We start from the raw sequence: 19,378 nt of genomic DNA on the forward strand, positions 1-19,378 counted from the left end.
CAGGAAAGTGAGTGAGAAGGTTTTGTTGTGATTTTTTGTTGTGATACTCACCCTATTAGACAGGAGGTACTTCTGCTGCTTCTGGTTTTGAGGGAAGGGATAGCAGGGCAGAAAGGTTGTGTTCATAAAATACAAGCTGGAATGTACGTTTGCAAGATTTTATTGACTGGGTCATCTTTAATTATAGGCAGCATTTTTCTTCTGTAAATATAAGAAATTAAAGAATAGAGATAATAAATTGAGCTTAAATTACATTTTTAGGCATTTGGCACTTATATATATGATTTCTGTGCTCATCCCTGAATGTATGTGTTGCAGTACTCCTAATGATGTAGTGCCATGTTATTTTTAAAATCCTGTATTGATGTTTTTATTGCTAGCAAAAAAAAATCTTCCTTTCCCTAAAGGAAAAAAAAACCCAAAACTAAAAAGGGAATTCAGTGCTTATCTCATATAAAAATCTCAGTGTGTTTTTGCCTTTCACTGCGCATTTAGAATTTAAAAAAAAAAAACCAACCCTGTTAATACTAGGAAACCTGAAAAGTAGAATGCCAAGTTGAGTTCTCTACTGATAATTTTAGGAGTTGATCTTGATTTCTGCCAGACAAGTGCTTTAATCAAGAGAGTGGTGGATTCCAGGTTTTATCATAATGTGAAAAGGAGTAGTCCAACTTTGTTTTGTCTTTGCTCTGTCATGCAATAAAAGAAAAAAAATTGAGAGCTTTTTCTGTGTTGGAGTTTTGCAGCCAAATTACCAATACAGTTTGTATTAGTTGAAAGCTATTTAGGGGGGCAAGCCTATTTGAATTCACAATGATATATTATAAATTACCGTGAGTTGTTAGTTTTGGACTCCATTGCTAAAAGTTGTGCAATTAAGTTAACACTTTTTAGTATAAATTCATTACAGTTCCTTTTTTTTTAACTTGTATATCTGCTGTTTAGGCTAGAAATAGTTGAAGTAACTTCTTTCACTATGACAGAATGTCCTTAAATTAATGAGTTCACTAGTACTGTATTAAAAAAGTGTCAAAAGTTAATTTCTTCATAAACAAAATCCTGTTAATTGAAACTGGATTCTTTATTTCTTTAGTTTCCCTATAGAAAGCATTTTACCACTTAGAGAGCCTTTTCTAATTTCTGTTGTTCAGCTTGCTATGTGCCCTAATTGGATGAGCACAGAAAAATGGAAAATGCTTAAGAAGCAATTGTGTGGTTTTATCACTAGACAGACCTAACACAGTGCCTTTAAGCCCTAGTGTCACACCATCATAAAGGCTCAGGATGGGGATAATCTGCTGTACCACCTCTTTTTGTCATTCTCTTTTCTGGCAATGGGCAATCGTAAGATTATTGATACAGTTTATTTGCTTTATGCAATCTAAGCTGGAACAGTTTGGGCTCCTGCATTTCTTTTAGGAGAGTGTATTGTCTATAATACTTTATTACAGTTCACCAGAGTTCATTGCTATTTTCCTGATTCCTTCATTTAGAGAGAGCCTGGAACGCCTTTCAATGTTTAAGAAAATGGAAAGAAAGCCTATGCCTTGGCCCTGCCAGCTCACTATTGGTCCTAATTTGTCTATAAGGATTGTGGCCTACAAATCAGTAAGTGTGTAAAATCATAGTGTAATTTGGCAACAAGTTAGGTGCAACTGCATGGTTTTTTTCTTTTCCTTAAAGCTAAGAAAATAAAGATAAAACAACATCCAGATAATTATGATAGAAATTTTCATTTGGTTAGAAGCCAGTACATCTAAAATTCTGGTTCCCACAGCAACTTCAACTTCACCATACACATTAAATAACTAAAATTCATAAGATACAGAAATGGGAGTTATTGCTGTCTACTCTGGCACTTAGTGGTATTGGAGTTGATGACCCTGATTAAGAATGCTGTGATTGAAGATTTTCATTCAGCATCAGTGATATGTGAGACTTTATATATAATTTCTTAAGCCTTAGCCATGAGAAGAATTTTGGACATGTGTGCGTAAAATGGTGGGTGTAAATGTTTTACCAGCCATTGTTTCAAATCACATCTGTTGTTATTTCAGACTTGGAATAAAAGGTCTGTTTTTTCAGCTTGTTTGTACTGTTTGGCAGAGCTTGGGCCCAGTCTGTTTCTTACGGTTTATATGGTTCCTTTAATCAGTGCCAGGAAAAAATAAGTGTTTTTAAAGGCAACAAATGTGCAAATTTCTAGTTATAGAATAGTTAATAGGTAACTGTGTAGTGTGGCAGTATTGATGGAATATATCTGAAGTCTGAGAGCTGGGTGTTCTACCCTTGAAAGACATCAACTTTCTATTTATAGTTACTAAAAATTTTTTATTAGGCTATTGTGCCAGACCGGTGCAAATAGACAGAAAGAGTCCCCTCCCAAAGATGTTTACGCACAAAATAAAGTAAGTTTGGGAGAATAAGCAACATAAACTGAGTGACTGGCCTGAGGTCATACAGCAGTCATACTGACATAATCTATTCTGCCTTTACTGTTTTCTGCTCAGCTCTGCATTTTTCTTCTCATGTACTAGCTATACCATCAATTTCACTTAAGCAGAGAGGAAAAAAAGCAGTTTTATTTCCCTGTAGTTGAGAAATATTCACTCATTGTAAATACTTACTCCTTATTTTCCTCCAAAGTCCCATAATGCAACTGGGATCATTTTGCCTTTTGGGGAAGTTGCAGTAATATAAGGTATTTTTATCCTGCAGTGTAGTAAGTCTGATGGAAAACTTGGCCAAGCAAACTGAGTGAACATTGTGTCTTACTGTATCTTTAACATATTTTTTAATGCTTTGTCAAAAGTATTTATACAGTTGGAGGTAGTAAATTGCATAGCAAGCAAGTTACATGGTATCCTGTGACTCAAAGACTTCCACAAATGGCTTAACCTACAGGTTTAATGAAAAACCAGGACAAGTATGCTGTCAATATGGTACAGTTCATGTGTTAGGTCTCATACAGATGAAGCAGTGCTGAAAGCACTGTGGTAGCAGGCAGAGATGCATTATTTGACAGTCTTTATTAGTTTTTTGTTGGTAAAACAATGCAGCACTCAGGCTAAGGATTTTTTGTGTGTTCTGGTAAGTACTCTGGATCCCACTGAAATGTTAAACATTCATTTTCTTTGAATTCTGATACCAAGGTCACAGAAGAAAGAGTGAAAAAACTTTGGGCAATTGTGGATGCTAAAACCCTCAGAAAAGAGGATGTGCAAAAAGAAACTGTTTACTGCTTGAATGATGATGATGAGACAGAGGTTCAGAAAGATGATACTATTCAAGGTATGACATCTTTAAGTGTACCCTGAAGACAAAGGGAAGGTAATGGCTTGGACTCCTAGGTCACCTAAGGGCCTCTTAGTTTTCTACCTTGAAGCCTTGCTGTGGTCTTCGAATGTGAGCCCTGTAGACTGGTGGAACACAGTCTGTTAGATGAGACTCTTTGTTTTCACATATTTAAAAAAAAATCTTACTTTGCCAGTAGAAGGAATAATAATAATAGGAATAATAATGACAATGGGAATAACAATAATAGAACTAACAACAATAATAATAACAACAGATGGAGCTTAGAAGGCACTACAGCTTTCTGAACTACACACTGTGGAAGGCCGTACCTCAGTTCTGTAGTGAGTAGTTCTGCTACCACTATTCCATTTTTAGATCTTCACTTGTACTGATGATAACATGAATGCTTTCATAGTGCTGCTTTTTTGTAGATGAGCAACTGCTCTAGTTATTCTGCACTTGGAAAGATGAAGCCATCAAAGGAGGGTTTAGTGTTCAAGAGTACCAGCTTTGCTGTACTATAACAGGATCAATCTGAAGTAGTGGTACGCAACATACCTTTTATGAACTGCAGCTTCTTTCTGAGCAGATTAATTTCCTTAGAAGACTACAGGCCCCAGAAACAGCAGGAAATAGTGTACTTACTTTTAAAAATTGAGTTAAGCAAATCTGTTTCATTTTTTGTGATTGTATAGATATATTTTGTTACTAGTTTTTTTCCTTTCCTTTGCTGTTTCAATCCCACACAAGTAGGGCAAGTATATTAACTATAAAGAGCAGAACTATTCAGATAACAGTGTAGAGAGTGCTATCAGATGAATAACATAAATTGAAAATTAGAATAAGCGGTATTTTTAAATTTAATCTATTTCAATTTTAGCATTCATAGGTGTTTCATAGCAGTATCAGATAAAGTCCCAACGACAGTATGACTTTCTTTAATCAAAAATGATGGTTAAAAGATGGTCTTTTACAGCTTAAAAACTGTGTAAAAAAAATCCACTTCTTACAGAGAATGCATTTTGGAGGATTTGCGACTGTTCTCAGCTAATCTTCTGACTGCTTAAGTTAGTAAGTAGTTATGGGATACTAGTAAAAAGAAGTGGTGAGTAGTTCAATGTAAACAAAAGAGATAAAAGATTTCTCTGTCAGTGGTGTGATATTTCTAATGCTAAAAGAGCTCCTGATGCCTCCTGGACTTTTGTGAATCTCTTGAGAAATGTCATAATTAGACAATATTTTGTATTTGCAGCACCCATACTGAAATTCCTTTCATTCTGTGTGTTTGCTTTTCAGTTTGTAGGAAAATGTATCTGCTTATAGGTTTTTCATCCAGGGATTTATCTCTGTTCCTTCTGCTTTCTGCACACCTGAGGATATCATCCTTAGTCTGTGGCAACGTAATAAAGTGATGGCATTACAGGAAGGATATTGGAAGCTGAGATAGGAGAATAAGCAGTTGGAGCAGATGATACCTCTGAGAAATTACAGTTTCCTATTTTGTGGACATATACCTGTAATGTATGGCATGGGAAGTAAAATACAGAAATATATAAAAAGACCAGTTCTGCATACTAACATTTTGGTTTTCTATTGTGTACCTTGCTTCTACTATTAGCACATTTTATTTTCTGAATCTCTTCTAGTGTCACCTCGTGTGATATGATTTGTGGTATGTTTGAGGTTGCTTGTATTATGTTTGCAGAGAATGTTGCAGTCTGTTTGCTGAAATCTATTCTGATTTGCTTAAATCTATTCTGTGAGCATAACTTTGTTAGGCAAGATGTTCCCTTATTTTCTTTCCTGCTCTCTGAGAGTACTTGTGTTACATAAAATGATGTACAAGGAGTGCTTTGCAAAATACAAAATGTGTCTATGGGTGTTTGGGGTTTTTTTGCTACCAGGGAAAGTAATTTGATGAGCATGTGTGGAACGTAGCTGTGGGGCATGAATGCATTGTTAAAATATTCAGAGAGCTAATTTCAGTGTTAAAATTGTAGGCCCATATGCTTACCAGATGCTCTTCTCTCGTTCTCCAGGTTTTCGGTATGGGAGTGATATAGTTCCTTTTTCCAAGGAAGATGAAGAGCAAATGAAATACAAAACAGAAGGAAAGTGTTTTTCTGTTTTGGGATTCACTAGATCCTCTCAGGTGCGATACTAAATGTCTTCCTATTCAGCTTCCTGGGTTATTCAAGACAGTTGATCTTGGTTTGAATTCAGTAAAGTCATGGTGTTGTATTGGGTTTCAGTATTGGGAATGGGACATCTCTACTCAGGTATGCGGGGCTGACTTATTTGCTGATTCTAGTGCATGTAAGCAATATGTGGTCTTGTGAAGGAGAGAAGCTCGTAAGTGTGGCCATTGGTCCCTCAAGTGAAGCCAGAGCCACTGAGCTCAGATCTCTGCAAGGGGGAGACAGAGGTATTGTGGTCTCATTTCATCTCACAGACTTAATAGTCTGTCTTCTGTTCAGCTCAGGCAGCAATCTTTCTGGGCTTTGTCCAGCCAAGAGTATGGCTGCTTCTTAACAGAAGCTTCTCCCTCAACGTTAAAGTAATGTTAAAGCAAGTCTGAAGCTGACTCCATTCATTCTCAATTCCATAAGGATTAGTTTGTGAACCATGACTGGTCTCTTCTTCCTATTGTGAAAAAACTTAAATGTAGTGATGACTTCTTAGACAAAGGTAGCATAATTCAAAAGCTTTCCGTATTTCTGTGAGATGCTCAGTGTTTGTAATGCACTTATCTCTACTTGTGGTATTGACTTTGCTGTTTGCTGTCCCTGACAGTTGTAAGAAACTTACTTTGAGCAAGTACTTTAATAAAAGTTACCCAGCACAAAGTGATTTCCTTCAGAAAATCCAGGACTTAAGCATTAGCAAAGCCTTAGGCAAAGACTTAACAAAACTGTTCTTGAAGAAGGACACATGAGGAGAGAGTACAGAGATGTGAGTGCCAAGTAATTGCTGTGGATGTTAAGCTGCTCCCCATCTTTTTTCTTTGAAAAAGTTTCTGACTGAAGCTTTACTCATCTTGGAGTTACCTACACCCAGTCCTCTTCACCAGTAGGGCAGTTCTACACCTTCACTTCTGACAGCTCCCAGCCCTCCTGCTCTTTGAAATCTCTCACTGCCTGAACAAAGGAGAACTCTTGGTAAAGGCTAAGGCATCATCACCTTTACAATGAAGGAAATATGCTAATGAATTAGGAAGCATCTGTGGGAGCTTACCCTCAAATGGATGTAACTTAACATCTTTTTACCTTGCAATACAGGTGACACAGACCTCGTGCATGTTGCTAGATGTGTCATTAGACTACTGCAGTGCAGTGTTCCAAAACATAAGCACTGAGGAGCCAGTAAGTTATGTGATTTACTGAAAGGAGAAGCCAGCCCAACTGGTTGCTCCCTGAGGACTTCCAGACTTAGTTGTTGAGTAATGTGGGAGCTTGTGCACTGCAAGTGATTGATCAAGGAAGCATCTCATGCTTGAGCTTATGTGCCCTAAATTGGCCAGGGCCAGAGAGGTGTTAGGGAGTGCTACCTCCTGTACCAGAAACTGCATCTAATAATAAGTGAAATGTGTCTGAATCCTGTGTTCCGACAAGACAATTTCTTGGATCTCTTCATACATTATTAGCCTCCAGCTGAGTCTTACTATTGTCATTTAGTTCTGCAAAATGTATTTTGCTGTGTGCAGAGTTTTCTTATGCTGGAGGTTGGCCTCCTGTTTCAGCTTAGTCTGACTTTATTTGAAAATGGAAACTAAGAGGAAAGCAGATGAGGAATATAGTGTTCCTGTTAGCAAACTGTTATTTCATGTGGATTTTTATTTTCCCATTGTTGGTCAGTGTGGTAATACCTTCAAATACATAGTTAATAGTTGTAGGGTTACAGTTAATTTTAGGAATACTTTTTGAGTCACGTAAATATGCATTAAAGAATTAACATGTTGTTTTTAAAAATTTTCAATGTGCCAAATATTGATTGCTTTTAATTAATTTGTATTATATGCTCCTCTTGTCTCTGGATTTCATAAGAAACCGAAATTATATCTTAAAGTATACTCTGGTCCTGTAGCCAGGAGTATGAGTAGTTATGCACAGTAGTAGCTGCACATCCCCTCAGTGGAATAAAATTATTCAGGCGTGCTTGCAGGATTAAAATTATAGTGGATAGGTAATGATATCAGGAAGTTTTAACTACAGCTGGAATTTTCAAGACTCATATGTTTCTTAAGTTTTGCCTCCTAAATTTTATTGTTTGGAATGATAAAACTGACACTACTCAAATGTATGTTTTATATTAAATTGTTTTTTAAAAAAACTTCGATGGAAAGATGATTTGTTATTGACTAGAAAAACTGGAACAGCTCCAAATACATAATTAAATAAGGAATAGAACCACCTTATATTCTTTTCCTGAGTTGTTCACATCCCTCAGGAAAGAAGATCAGAGGCCGCTTAAACTTTGATTTTTAATTTATAAGCCATGCCATGTAAATCAAGAAATAATACCTGAAAATATTACAAAGGGACAATTTCTTTTGCAAACAAAAAAAGGTGTAGTGATACACACATCTAGTTATGTATACTATACTGAATGTAAAATTTCCTGAGCATTTAGAGACAGAACAGGAAAGGAGGATTGCAGGTAGAATAATCTGAGCTGAAGAATTGTGCTGTAATACAGTGAACAGACCTGCTCTGGTGCAGGTTGTCACTGACTTCAACAGCCTTGTGGTAATTTGCTAAATAAAGAAGATAAAATAAAAAGGTGAAATGAATGAAAGAAAAATCAAAGATATAATGATGTTAATTCTGAGACTGTAATGTAAAGAGTTTTTTTCTTTAACAAAGAGAGGTTATTTCAATCAGTGTCCATAGTAGTGTGTGATCTTTGTGACAGGTCTTCCATGATTGCAGGCTTTCTGTGTGTGTGAGCTGCTGTAGCTCCAGCTGTTCCAGCTGCCAGCTGATACCCCTTGATGAAACTCTTTTTCCTTTTGTTTTAGATTCAGCCATGTTCATTAATAGAATAAACTCTGCTAACAGAAGTGCTTCTTTGCTAGCACAGCTGTATATACTCTGGGTTGGTGTTGAAGTAGCTTTATTAATTTAGGACAAGACTTTTTGCAGCTCCTTTTTGATGTATCTTTGCTAGAAAAATTTAATAGCACAGCTATATGGTAACCATTAAGTTTAGGCCTTGTATTAACTACTGTAGTTTTCCACGATGACTTCTGAATTACTGAAGTTTAATTCTGACTGGTAACAGCTGCCAGTAGCACTGTCTTTCATTCCTGCTCATTACTAGGAGGCTATGATAATATCCTATCCAATATGACTCAATATTCACATTAAGTGATAAATGGAGATATGAGACAAATACAGGGCTTTAACCTATGTGCACCGTAATTAAATTTGGTGACTTCTGACTTGAGTAATTCTAGTTGTTTTGTAATTTAATTGGTCCACTTGTATTAATGACCTTTTCTTTAGGTGAGGCTAACTCTTGACCATTTGAATCTGTAGATCCAGAGGCATTACTACATGGGCAACCAAGCTCTGAAGGTCTTTGCAGCAAAAGATGATGCGGTAAGGTAAACTGAAGTGTAATGCTGAATGTATTCTGCTGCAGAACAAAAAAGAATAGTGATGCTTGAGATTGTCCTTTCTGTGTTAATAAATACTTTTAATGCAACTTACAGAAATGTCTTATTCCATTGCCCAGTAGGTTAAAAAGAAGTTGGATTAAACCCCAAATGAATACAGTATCTCATGAATAATGAAAAACTGGTAGATATTATGTTTGAGCAAGGTTGTGAAGAACCTGAAATTGGTGCTGAAGTCAATTCTCATGCAGAGCAACAGTGTTCCCTGTCACTGTGTTATTTAGAACAGACCTTCAAAGAACTGGAGGTAAAAAGCTCACTGTGGAGCTCTAATGTGTTCCTTTAAGGGACTTTCCTCCCTTTCACTATCTCATGCAAAACCTCTGAGAGTTCTTCACACCTGGTGAAAAAGGTGAAATGTGCTGAATCTAAAGTTGGCTCAGCTTTGAATGGATCCACTATCGTGATGAGATTTGACCTTTCTGTTTCTTTGATTTATGAACATGAAAAAATGCTTGTGTTAAAGTTATAGCTGAAATGGAAACTAGTCTTGACTAAATCAATGCTGTTGAATTCCCTGTGAAAGATGTATTTCATGATTAAGAACTTGCATGATTTTTTAGACTTCTTTTTTCCCTCCAGAATGCAGCAGTTGCTTTTTCTGCACTTGTTCGTGCATTGGATGAGTTGAAAGTGGTGGCTGTAGTGCGCTATGCTTATGATAGAAGATGCTATCCACAAATTGGAGTAGCTTTTCCATATATTAAAGATACATATGAGGTAATTCTTCTCTCTTACCCTTCTGCAGAGAGACCCAGAAGCAACACAGTATGTCAGAACTTTTGCAGCATATGTTTCCCCTGATCTTTCTTACGAGAGACTATTGAAAGAGCTAAATATGTATAGCATGGCTGAGCAGTCACGGAGGTGGGGGAGGACACCACAATCTTCAGACTTTTGAAGGGTATAAACATAAAAGATGGAAAGGAATTATTTAGGGTGGTATGAACTGGAGGAGGTAATTGAATAAATTAAAAATGAGGCAGAGAAATGTTAAAAAAACCAAATCCAGCTTTTGACTTTGGAATACAGTAAGATGTGATAAAAACTCCCAAAGCGCCGATATATTGGATATTTAAAGCATGGATAATTGGAACTCTGCACGATAAAAAGGGATCAGATGGGTGGGGAGGTCTTTATTCCACAAGCAGAAAAATCGAGTGTAGCCATCACTATGTTATAAAATACAATGCTGTGTTTTATTCTGATTCAAATTGTGTTGCTCTGTACATATTTTAAGTGTTTTGATGTGCACAGACATTACCTCTTCAGATTTTTCTTAGGTTTTAGATTACCCTGACATGGCACTCTGGGGATACAGTTTTTTTTTTCTTCAGGCTCAATTGTTTTTTCTTTCCTCTTGCACAGTGTCTCATCTATGTGCAGCTACCCTATATGGAAGACCTAAGACAATATGTATTTACATCCTTGAAAAACAGTAAAAAATGCATTCCTACAGGTAAGACATTTGCTGGTCAAGAAACCTGATTGTTGTCTTCTAACTCTTTTAGAGCATCTTAGAATATTTGGCTCACCAATGAAAGCATAAGTTCTGTTGTTATTTTGGCTTAGGAAAACACCCAGGTATTTGGGCATCCGTTATGGTGATGTCATCTTGAAGTGTAAATGTGTATTAAAGCTTTGGCACTTCAGGTGCAGGCTGAGCAGACCTATGGTTGCAGGCAGTGTTTCAGCTGTCCTGTTAAATGACAGCATTGTGAGTCTCACAGGCTCCTATGATAGAGAGCTGCGATTAGTCCTCTGTATCCTTTGATCTTTGAACTCATTTGTGGGAGTAAATGGCCAAACCTTGTGGGATCTGCAGTGTGTGATTAGCTAGCTAGAATTAGAACAGAGGCAGCTGGTCCTGTAGTCATTTGCAGTATGGCCTGTTAATATAATGTACAAAGGCAAAGACAGTATTTTCTGTGGAGTGTTATTAAACCGTGTGCTTATTGGTGTCCAGCTTGAGATGGATGGCATCTTTAGAGAACATGCAGCTACACGAAACTTGACTTGCTGTTCTGAGAGTTTTGCACAGCAATGAGTCTTAAGTGGATGTAATTTAAAATCCACTCCTGCTTCTTTCATTTGTTACAAGATGCATTGAATGGGCACCTGCACGTCAGGGTATATTTAGCATGCTGGTTTGTTTCTGTAGCTGTTTCTGTTTTCGTGCCTGTAACCAGCAGTTTGATAATAAATCTAAAACCTGTCTTAGCAAAGCAGTAGCTGGCTATTGTGAACTGTGTTAATTTGCAATCATAACTTTAAAAATTTATATTATGCCATTTAGTTTTGCAAACCAGCTGTTATCCTTATTTTCTAAGTGGCCTATAAACCTTCTGTTGCAAATGAAAACATCTTGGAAAAGAAGAAAAGCTAAAGCAGAGAGGCAACAATAATTGAGGTCTTGGGGAAAAAGTCTTTATGACTTTACACTGTAGTCCTTAAATAAAGCAGGGGTTTATTATTGTGTCCATTATCCATATTCTTTATTGGCACATCCATAGCTGCAGTGTGTTCTGTGGCATGTAAAGACTGGGTGAAAATCTTGTATTGTGAAGCAAATCTTCATTTATAAATTGTTTCAAGAAATGCATCCATCTGCAAGTGTATTTAATCTTCCTTTGTATGTAATTGCTGCCTTAGTGGATCAGTTGTATGCTGTTGACTCACTGATTGATTCTATGAATTTGGTTCATGAAGATGGAGAAACTTTTGAGGATCTATTTAAGCCCAGCAAAATTCCAAACCCTCATTTTCAGAGATTATATCAGGTGAGATGAACTATATGGTATTTTTTAAAAACTTTTTTTCTTAAGACTTTTCAGCCTTCTGTCTTTCTTTGATTCACGTTGGAAAGATCTGCATTGTGAGAATGCAGATAGAAATCTCTGGCATTAAAATATGTGGTAACTGGTGATTTCTGTGTTGTCCCTGACACAGATGTATCTTTAAAATTTCTAGTTTCCAGGAAGCAAGGGAAATTATACCTGTGCTGAGGTGTCCACAACAGCATCAGTGATATTCACAGGCACATAGACTAGGCAAGTTAAAACTTGCCTCTCAACACTGCATTGTAGACATAGATTCAGTCTTCAGCTTTTGGACAAAGAGAAAAATCGGCTGAAAATTTGGGATATCTTCAGCTTCTCATTCTGTGTCCCATGACTTTTCTGTGCAGTGTTGCATCTAGCAGTGTTCCAAACCAGGTCAGTCTGAGGTGAACTGGATCAGTAATAAATGGTTATTAACATTGTTGACATTTAAAATGTTCTGTTGGGGTGTCTAAGCTGATGCACTTTACGAGCCAACAGAACAGTTCACACTTCCTGCAGTTATTATATCAAGCTGTCTCCATTTTGATTTGCATTCCTTTCATATCATGGAGACTTTCATTGCAACTGTGAGGATGAGAGACTTAATTATGCATTGGAATTCAAGTGTTTAAAAAATGACGCAGCAAATTCAAAAATAAAGAAAATTATGTTGCAATTTAACCAACTGCAGAATTGTACTGTATGCAGAACCATGGAGATATATTGAATGTGTGATTCTGCTCTGAAAATTGACCAAAAATGGTATTATGAACATGATTGCTATATCTCAGCAATTCCACATGATTTATTTCGGTTTACAAGTAGGAAGAAGATGTTTTTTTAAATTAAGAAAACTTACCCTAGCTTCCCAAAGCCTTGCTTCCTTAGTGTTGTTAAAATAACCAAAGGATCTGGAGGTCAGTGTGTGCTTCAGGAACACATGTAAGCCCACTGTCTTCAACCCTACTCTGATTGACACCTGAAGAACTCAGAGGTCTCATCAAGTTCTGCCAGTCATATTGACAAGACAGTGTGTAACTGAGTGCAAAACTGGATCACTTTGAGGTTATTGCAGGGCAAGAACTTAAAATGAGCTGACCTCTTCACAACTCTTATTTTTGGAAGGATTGTTAAGCTTGGATATTACAAAACTTGTAAATGAAGTACTTGGGGGATAGAATTTCCTCTGTTATATTGCTAGATAGAGTTTTGCATTCTTTTAGTTTAGTGAATGTCTTCTATTGGTGAAAGATTTTTTTTTAGGTGTGCTATTTGTCTTCTGAAACAGTGTGATGGTAGTGTTCCAGCACTTGAGTCAACTGCTGCTGGAAGAGGGTAACTGAGTAACTTGCCAATTTCCTTAGAGGATTATAGGATTTTGTAAGGGTGAGTGCTACTGGTAGAAAGAGCATTTACTGACTGAATGTATGGGGTAGGATGCAATTTCTGTCCTTGCTGTTCAGAAAGCCCTAAACTGACAGTCCCCTTAGTGCTTTTGGCCACACTCAGCCCCATTTGTTTGTATGATTTAAAAATAGTTATTAATCTGTGTTAGTTGTTCTCTCCTTTGCTGTGAAGATATCCCAGATTCTTAGTATTTTGTTCTTAGGCAAAACAGCACTGCTGGTTCCTTAAGAACTGTGAGGAAAAATTCTGCATCATCTTTTGACTGTAGCCAGTAAGTGGATTGGGCTGAATAGAACCTATAAATGGTTTTGAAAAAGAACTCTGAAGAAAAGGATGAACTCCTACTTCATTTCCTTGCTTTGTTGCCTCATGAAGATATTTGGAATGATAAGTGACAAGAGCCAGAATTTAAACAAAAACATCAAGCTAAATTATATCTCTGGAAGTAGTTGTAGGCATCAGGAAATGACAGAGTGGGTGAGAAGTAGTTGTTAATGCTTGCTGGAGTGGAAGATGAGGAATATCCTATATCCAGACTTTCAACTTTTATTCCTTGCTTCCAGAAAAAATTAGGTGAACTTCTGCTGCTTTTGTAATGGTAGACTTCCAACATTATTGTTTAAGTTGTCCATCTTAAATACAGGGATTTGAATCACCTAAGATGTTTAGGGAATGCAGTGCATTTTATTTGTTAGCCAAATAAACAAATTACTCAACAATGGTGGTTCTGTTGGTGCATGTATGTCATTGCTTATCACAGAATTAATGGTGTGAAGCCCAGTTCATTACATCCATTGACCAGTATCTTGGTGTGACCCCTGTTCCTGAAAGCTGGCTGTGTCTCTAGAAGTGGAGATGTAAGAAATTAGGAAGAGCAATGAGGAGCTAGTGCCTTGGTGACAGCGTGCATGAATAGAACAGTCAGTGTGCAAGGCAGTGGCAGTGTGGGTTTCCTCTAGCTGTGAGGGTAGGAGTGATTCTTGCTGGACACAGAAGGAAGGGGGGGAAGCAAGGTTAAGAGGGATGGTGTTGGTTTAGAAACTCCAGGTTGTCTGTTTAACTTAGTCTCCATTTAGCATCTGAGTTTTGACAGTACCTGCCATCTCAGGTTTCAGATGTAGTCATCTACTTTAAAAACAGGTACGAGTGGATGCTGTGGCCTCTCAGTCTGCTCAGCTCCTGCAGCTGCACACATTAAGATGTCAGTCACAAAAGCCTGAAACACACAGCCATAACAGGGGACTTAGGTTTTTTTGCTTTGTGAGTTTAATTCAATTACCTATTTTTTTTTTTTATCACAAGAGCCATTACTGCAGCTTCCAGCAACATTTTTACTCTTTCAAAATAATGGTGCCTTAAATCATTACAAGTGCTTCCAAATCAGTAGCCTTGTACAACTGCCTCCTTTTGACAGTATGTTCTAATATGGACTGGAATGTTAATGGCAGCCTGAAAACACATCAGTGTTGATGTGTTCCATATTGGCAGATTTCCAGTATGAACAGGAGCTTTTATTTGCTTTGATTTTGTTTTTTTAATTAATGTCATGTCTGACAGCCAACAAGGGAGCAAATCTCTGTTGTATTCCTAGTTTACTGAATAGGTACCTCCGCATGGGTGTCTAATGCACCTAGTACCATGGGCATGGAAAAAAAATTGTCTCCTTTGTATATCACATGTTTTGATGTGTTTGTGTGCATGCACTGGTATGTGTGTGTATTTGTAAATGCACGTACCTCTCTACTGCTATCTCACACTTCACAAAATTGTAAAGATGTTTACTTTGTTTTCAAAACCTTCCATGGAATTTCTGTAGCCTGGCTCATTAACCTCATATCTCCCCGTCTGCTTGACTCCGTGACTGTGTGCACTGACTCTACACTTGGGTGAAAAATCCTTCTCTGTAGCTCTCACCATCTGTCAGCTTTGTGCATCTGTCAGGCCCCTTCATTCCCTACTCCTTTCAAAGCTAGGTTCCAAACATGCATATATTCTGTGCCTCACCTGTGCACATGTAATATTCTCTCTTTCTATTTGCATTCTCTCTTAAGCTTGTGAATATTCCTCCTGTATGCATACTGAGTGTAATTGACCAAGAGGAAATTATTTCTTTGAGGGACATTAAAGTGTTACAATAACTGGAATGTGTGGTTGGGATAGATCTCATTTACTTAATTTTGAAGTGTATAGAAATCTCTCCCGTGGCACTGTTTTATAAGAGAACTGCTTTTTAAAGGTAGAGTGAAGCTAAAAATATGAACAGTTGCAGATGACTGTTTCATTCCTGGGATTTTTCTAATAATTTTCATAGCACTCATTCCAAGGAGTGTGGGAACACTGATCTGCATCAGCATTCTTGTTTAATATAATTAATAATGTCCTTAAACAATTGATCATAAACTTTCAGTCCATTGTGAGACAGAATATTTTTCAGCAATACAAAGATAGTGTGTTTAATATGGAAGATATTTTGCAGTTACCATATGGTAAGTTTTTAATACAATTGAAAGTTCTACTTTGCTCAGACTGTTTTGTTTCTTTCAGTGTTTGCAGCACAAGGCTTTTCACTCTGATAAGCCACTGCCACCAATAGAACAGCATCTTTTAGAAATGCTAGAGATGCCTTGTGTGGTAAGAGAAAGATGTCAGGCTCCTCTGGAAAGAGTAAAAGCACTTTTTCCCCTAAAGGAAGTTGGCAAGAAAAAAGAAGAGAAGACTGCACAAGACATCTTCAAAGACAAGTACGTTAGAAATGTATTATGGATTTTTTTGAAACTTTTTTTTTACACTTCAGGTTGTTTTTGCTGGATGAATCAGACTCAGAATCTTTTGAACAGAAAATCAATGAGTTACACACTGGAAAAAATGCTGATAGATAGAGAATATTGTGGTGCCACAGAATGTCTGGAGTATCTTGTGAATAGTGGTGGTCATACTGTTGCAGTGCAGGACACAATAGGAACCAGTAAGTTCCTCATGTCTGGGGAGCCTGTACCTACTCATAGAAGTTCCTCATGTCTGTATTTGCTGTCACAGAATTACAAAATTCGTCAGATTGGAATGGACCCCACAGGAGGCTTCTTGGTCAACCTGTTGCTCAAAACCACCTGTGAGATCTAAGGAGGGATTCATACAGTCTGGCCTTGAAAACCTTCAGAGTTTGTGCATCCTTTCTGGGCAACCTGTTGCATTGCTTTTTGTCTCCTGGTCAGACAGTTTGTCCTAGAGGTGGTTATAAAAGAGTTCAAATAACACTAACAGGGGGTCTAATTTAGCTCAGAATAAATGCCATGGCTCTTTAAATTAGCCATGAAGTTGAGCCTTCCTTCTCAGCATGCTTGATTTAGGTAATTGTCTAGCTTTCATTTGGAATATCAAAAGAAAAGCAGTTTCATTATTATCTGCTGTGCAATTAATGTGGTTTTCTCCAAAAAAATCAAGCTGTTATAGACTCTTCCTGGAACAGCTATTGTTTGAACAGTTTTAAGACAGAGTATTTTTGTTGTTATTGAGTATACTGTGTTTAGTTTATTTGTGCTGCAGATAGGAAGAATAAATGCTAAATTGATACTGCAGTTTTACTGTCATCCCAGACAAATCAATTTGCATAAACAAAATCTGCTTCTGAGAAATTAATTTCTTGAAATCTATAATGTAACTAGTGGTCCCTGAGATGTTGGAGTGTTCTCAGTTAGCTCCTCTCTTTATTTTGTCATTTTTGGTTCAGTCCTTTCAGCACTAGGAATGGCATCTTTGAGGTGTTTTGAGCTCTTGCTTAGCTCTTGCTTTCCTCTGGGGTGGGTAGAGCCTCCTCAGCATCTTCTCTTTGGGAAGACATGACACAGGACTCCTCACTTTGCTGCTTGAGACTAATGACCACATTCCTCTCTACAGACTGGGAAACACCTGGCTATTTTGTTGTTGTTACTGATTACAGTGTATTCCTGTTGCCTTAGTGTGTCTGTAAATTCATACTGATTCAATTCTCTTTTCCTTACTCCATGCCCCAGTTTCTCTGGGTTTATGTACATATGTACATTTATATGTATGTCTTAAAAAGTGGTAGAGCCATTAAAGGCAAAAAACTGGGCTCAAACAAGCTAGAGAGAGAATTTAAACAAAAAGCAGTGACCCATTACTGTTAGTTGCTTTAAAATCCATCTTCCCAAAACCATCTGACAAGCAAGAAGGAAATCTATTTTCTTTAAAAACTGGTTTCCTTTAGAGGGGTGATAAAAGTAATTTTGATAGAAATTCATGTTGGGCATTAAAATGTTTTTTTTTCCTTAAAAAGCTGTAAAGGAAGTGAAAGAATACAGACTCAACTATGCAAAGAAGAATGAATGATAGTTAAGATTTTTTTAAATTGCAGAAAAATGGTATTGCTGTAGTAATGAATGGGACTGGTAGTATTTTATTATTGCTACAACAGCAGTCTTAACTGTATGTTTTTGTTCTGTGTTTGTGGAAGAGCTGAGATGATAGAATTTATTCACTGGATAAAGAAAAGTGCATCTTTGCAACAATGATTAAGGGAAATATTAAATAGCAGAAGCACTTGCACAGGTTGCCCAGAGAGGTTGTGGGTGCCCCTTCCTGGCAGTGTTGAAGGCCAGGCTGGGTGGAGCTTTGGGCAGCCTGGTTTGGCGGGAGGTGTCCCTGCCCATGGCAGGGTGTAGGAAGTGGGTGATCTTTAAGGTTCCTTCCAACCCAAACCATTCTGTGATTCTAAAGGATATGGCTCTATGAGATTCAACTTATTAATACTAAGATGTAGGTTGCACTTCAGTATTTGAAAAAAGTTGTTTAAAAGATGTCTTAACCATTATTTTTGTTTTCTAAAACTGATTTGTATCTCCTGTCATCATATTGATCAGATTCTTCTTTGTTAATTTTTAAGATCTAATGGGACTAAAGCAGCATAATTGTAGGCATGATATCTTAATAGAAATTTCAGTATTCATTTGTATCACTTTTGCTTAAGATCTGTGTAGATAAAAAAAATTCCAGTTATATAGAAAACATTTTACTTTTTCCTTCTTAGGTTGGCTGTGGAGAGGCTGTTATCTCATCCAGCTTTGTAGGATGTGAAAGGCTTCTATATTAATGTAGAAGTGGGTGTTTTAAATTAATCTTGTATTTTATTAATTTTTCTCAAATAGTAATTGCACGTTTTGCAGTTTAAAAATACTGCTAATCAGTGCATATTCTAAATGTCAGATCCTTGGCTGGTATAAATGGCTATGGATTCATTAGTTTCTGCTGTGCTGCACTGATTAATGACAACTGTAGATTTGGTCCTAAGCTGTTAAATGCAGCATCATCATTTATTTTCTCCTTCCTCCAATCCCAAAGTATTTTGAATCAGTAAAAATAATGCAGGAAGAAAAAGAAGAAAATTGATTGCCATATACTTTTGGAGGAAAATATTCTAGAGGAGAATTTTTGTTGTTCTTTACACCTTTCATCAGACCATGTTAATATACAAGGTTTTTTGGTTCCCGTGGAGCTTCTAAACTCTCTGGTGTTGATAAGTATCAGTTTCTCTTTTTACAGAGAGACACACTGGATGTTCAAAACAATCAAGCAACTTGTTCAAGGTTAGCCAGAAAGTCAGCAGAGTTGAGAATGAAGCAAAGGTATCCTATCCTTGTCCTTAGGCATAGCTCAAGTCATCATTTCTCCCAGAGTGATAAGTAAGGTTATGCTGAATGACAGGAGTTGCTGAGGAGATGGGATTTCATTTTGGTAGTGACAAAATTAAGGGCAGAGAAGATTGCTGAAACAAAGTGAGATAGACAATGATTGTAAAGTAGGGGAGGAGTGTGCTACAGAAAGCAAAAAGGAAGATTCCACAAGTTCTTTCTAATAGTTGATTGCTTCTGTAACGTGCAATGCAGTTTTTGCTGTCAGTTCTAATCTTGCGGAATGAAAAGTGGCTCCTAGTCCAGGATCTCTGGCTTTGTCCCTGCATCATCAAGGAGTTTCTTCTTTTCACAGGAGTAGAATTTTTCAGAAAAACTTGTTACTTTGTTTTGGGATTCCTTGAACACAAATCCTGCCCTTTGCGTTGCTGAGTAGCTTTCAGTCATTCTTAAATGGAAATCAATTCATCTGTGTCAGTAGCCTGACAGCATCTGATTTTCTTCCCCTTTTGTGATTATCTGGATTTTCC

At 37.2% G+C, this 19,378-nt stretch overlaps 1 protein-coding gene across 1 annotated transcript in view; it reads left to right on the forward strand.

The window, feature by feature from the left end:
• Positions 1-19,378, forward strand: part of XRCC5 (X-ray repair cross complementing 5) — a 54,723-nt gene that overhangs the window by 15,598 nt on the left and 19,747 nt on the right. Inside the window, exons 7-14 of the mRNA XM_005415781.2 lie at positions 1,494-1,608; positions 3,153-3,291; positions 5,337-5,449; positions 8,835-8,897; positions 9,557-9,694; positions 10,343-10,433; positions 11,627-11,754; positions 15,748-15,944. Coding sequence (XP_005415838.1) covers positions 1,494-1,608; positions 3,153-3,291; positions 5,337-5,449; positions 8,835-8,897; positions 9,557-9,694; positions 10,343-10,433; positions 11,627-11,754; positions 15,748-15,944 — 984 coding nt within the window. The remainder of the gene's footprint in view (positions 1-1,493; positions 1,609-3,152; positions 3,292-5,336; positions 5,450-8,834; positions 8,898-9,556; positions 9,695-10,342; positions 10,434-11,626; positions 11,755-15,747; positions 15,945-19,378) is intronic.

This window comes from Geospiza fortis, unplaced genomic scaffold (genome assembly GCF_000277835.1).
Source record: "Geospiza fortis unplaced genomic scaffold, GeoFor_1.0 scaffold112, whole genome shotgun sequence".
Classification (NCBI taxonomy): Eukaryota; Metazoa; Chordata; class Aves; order Passeriformes; family Thraupidae; genus Geospiza; species Geospiza fortis.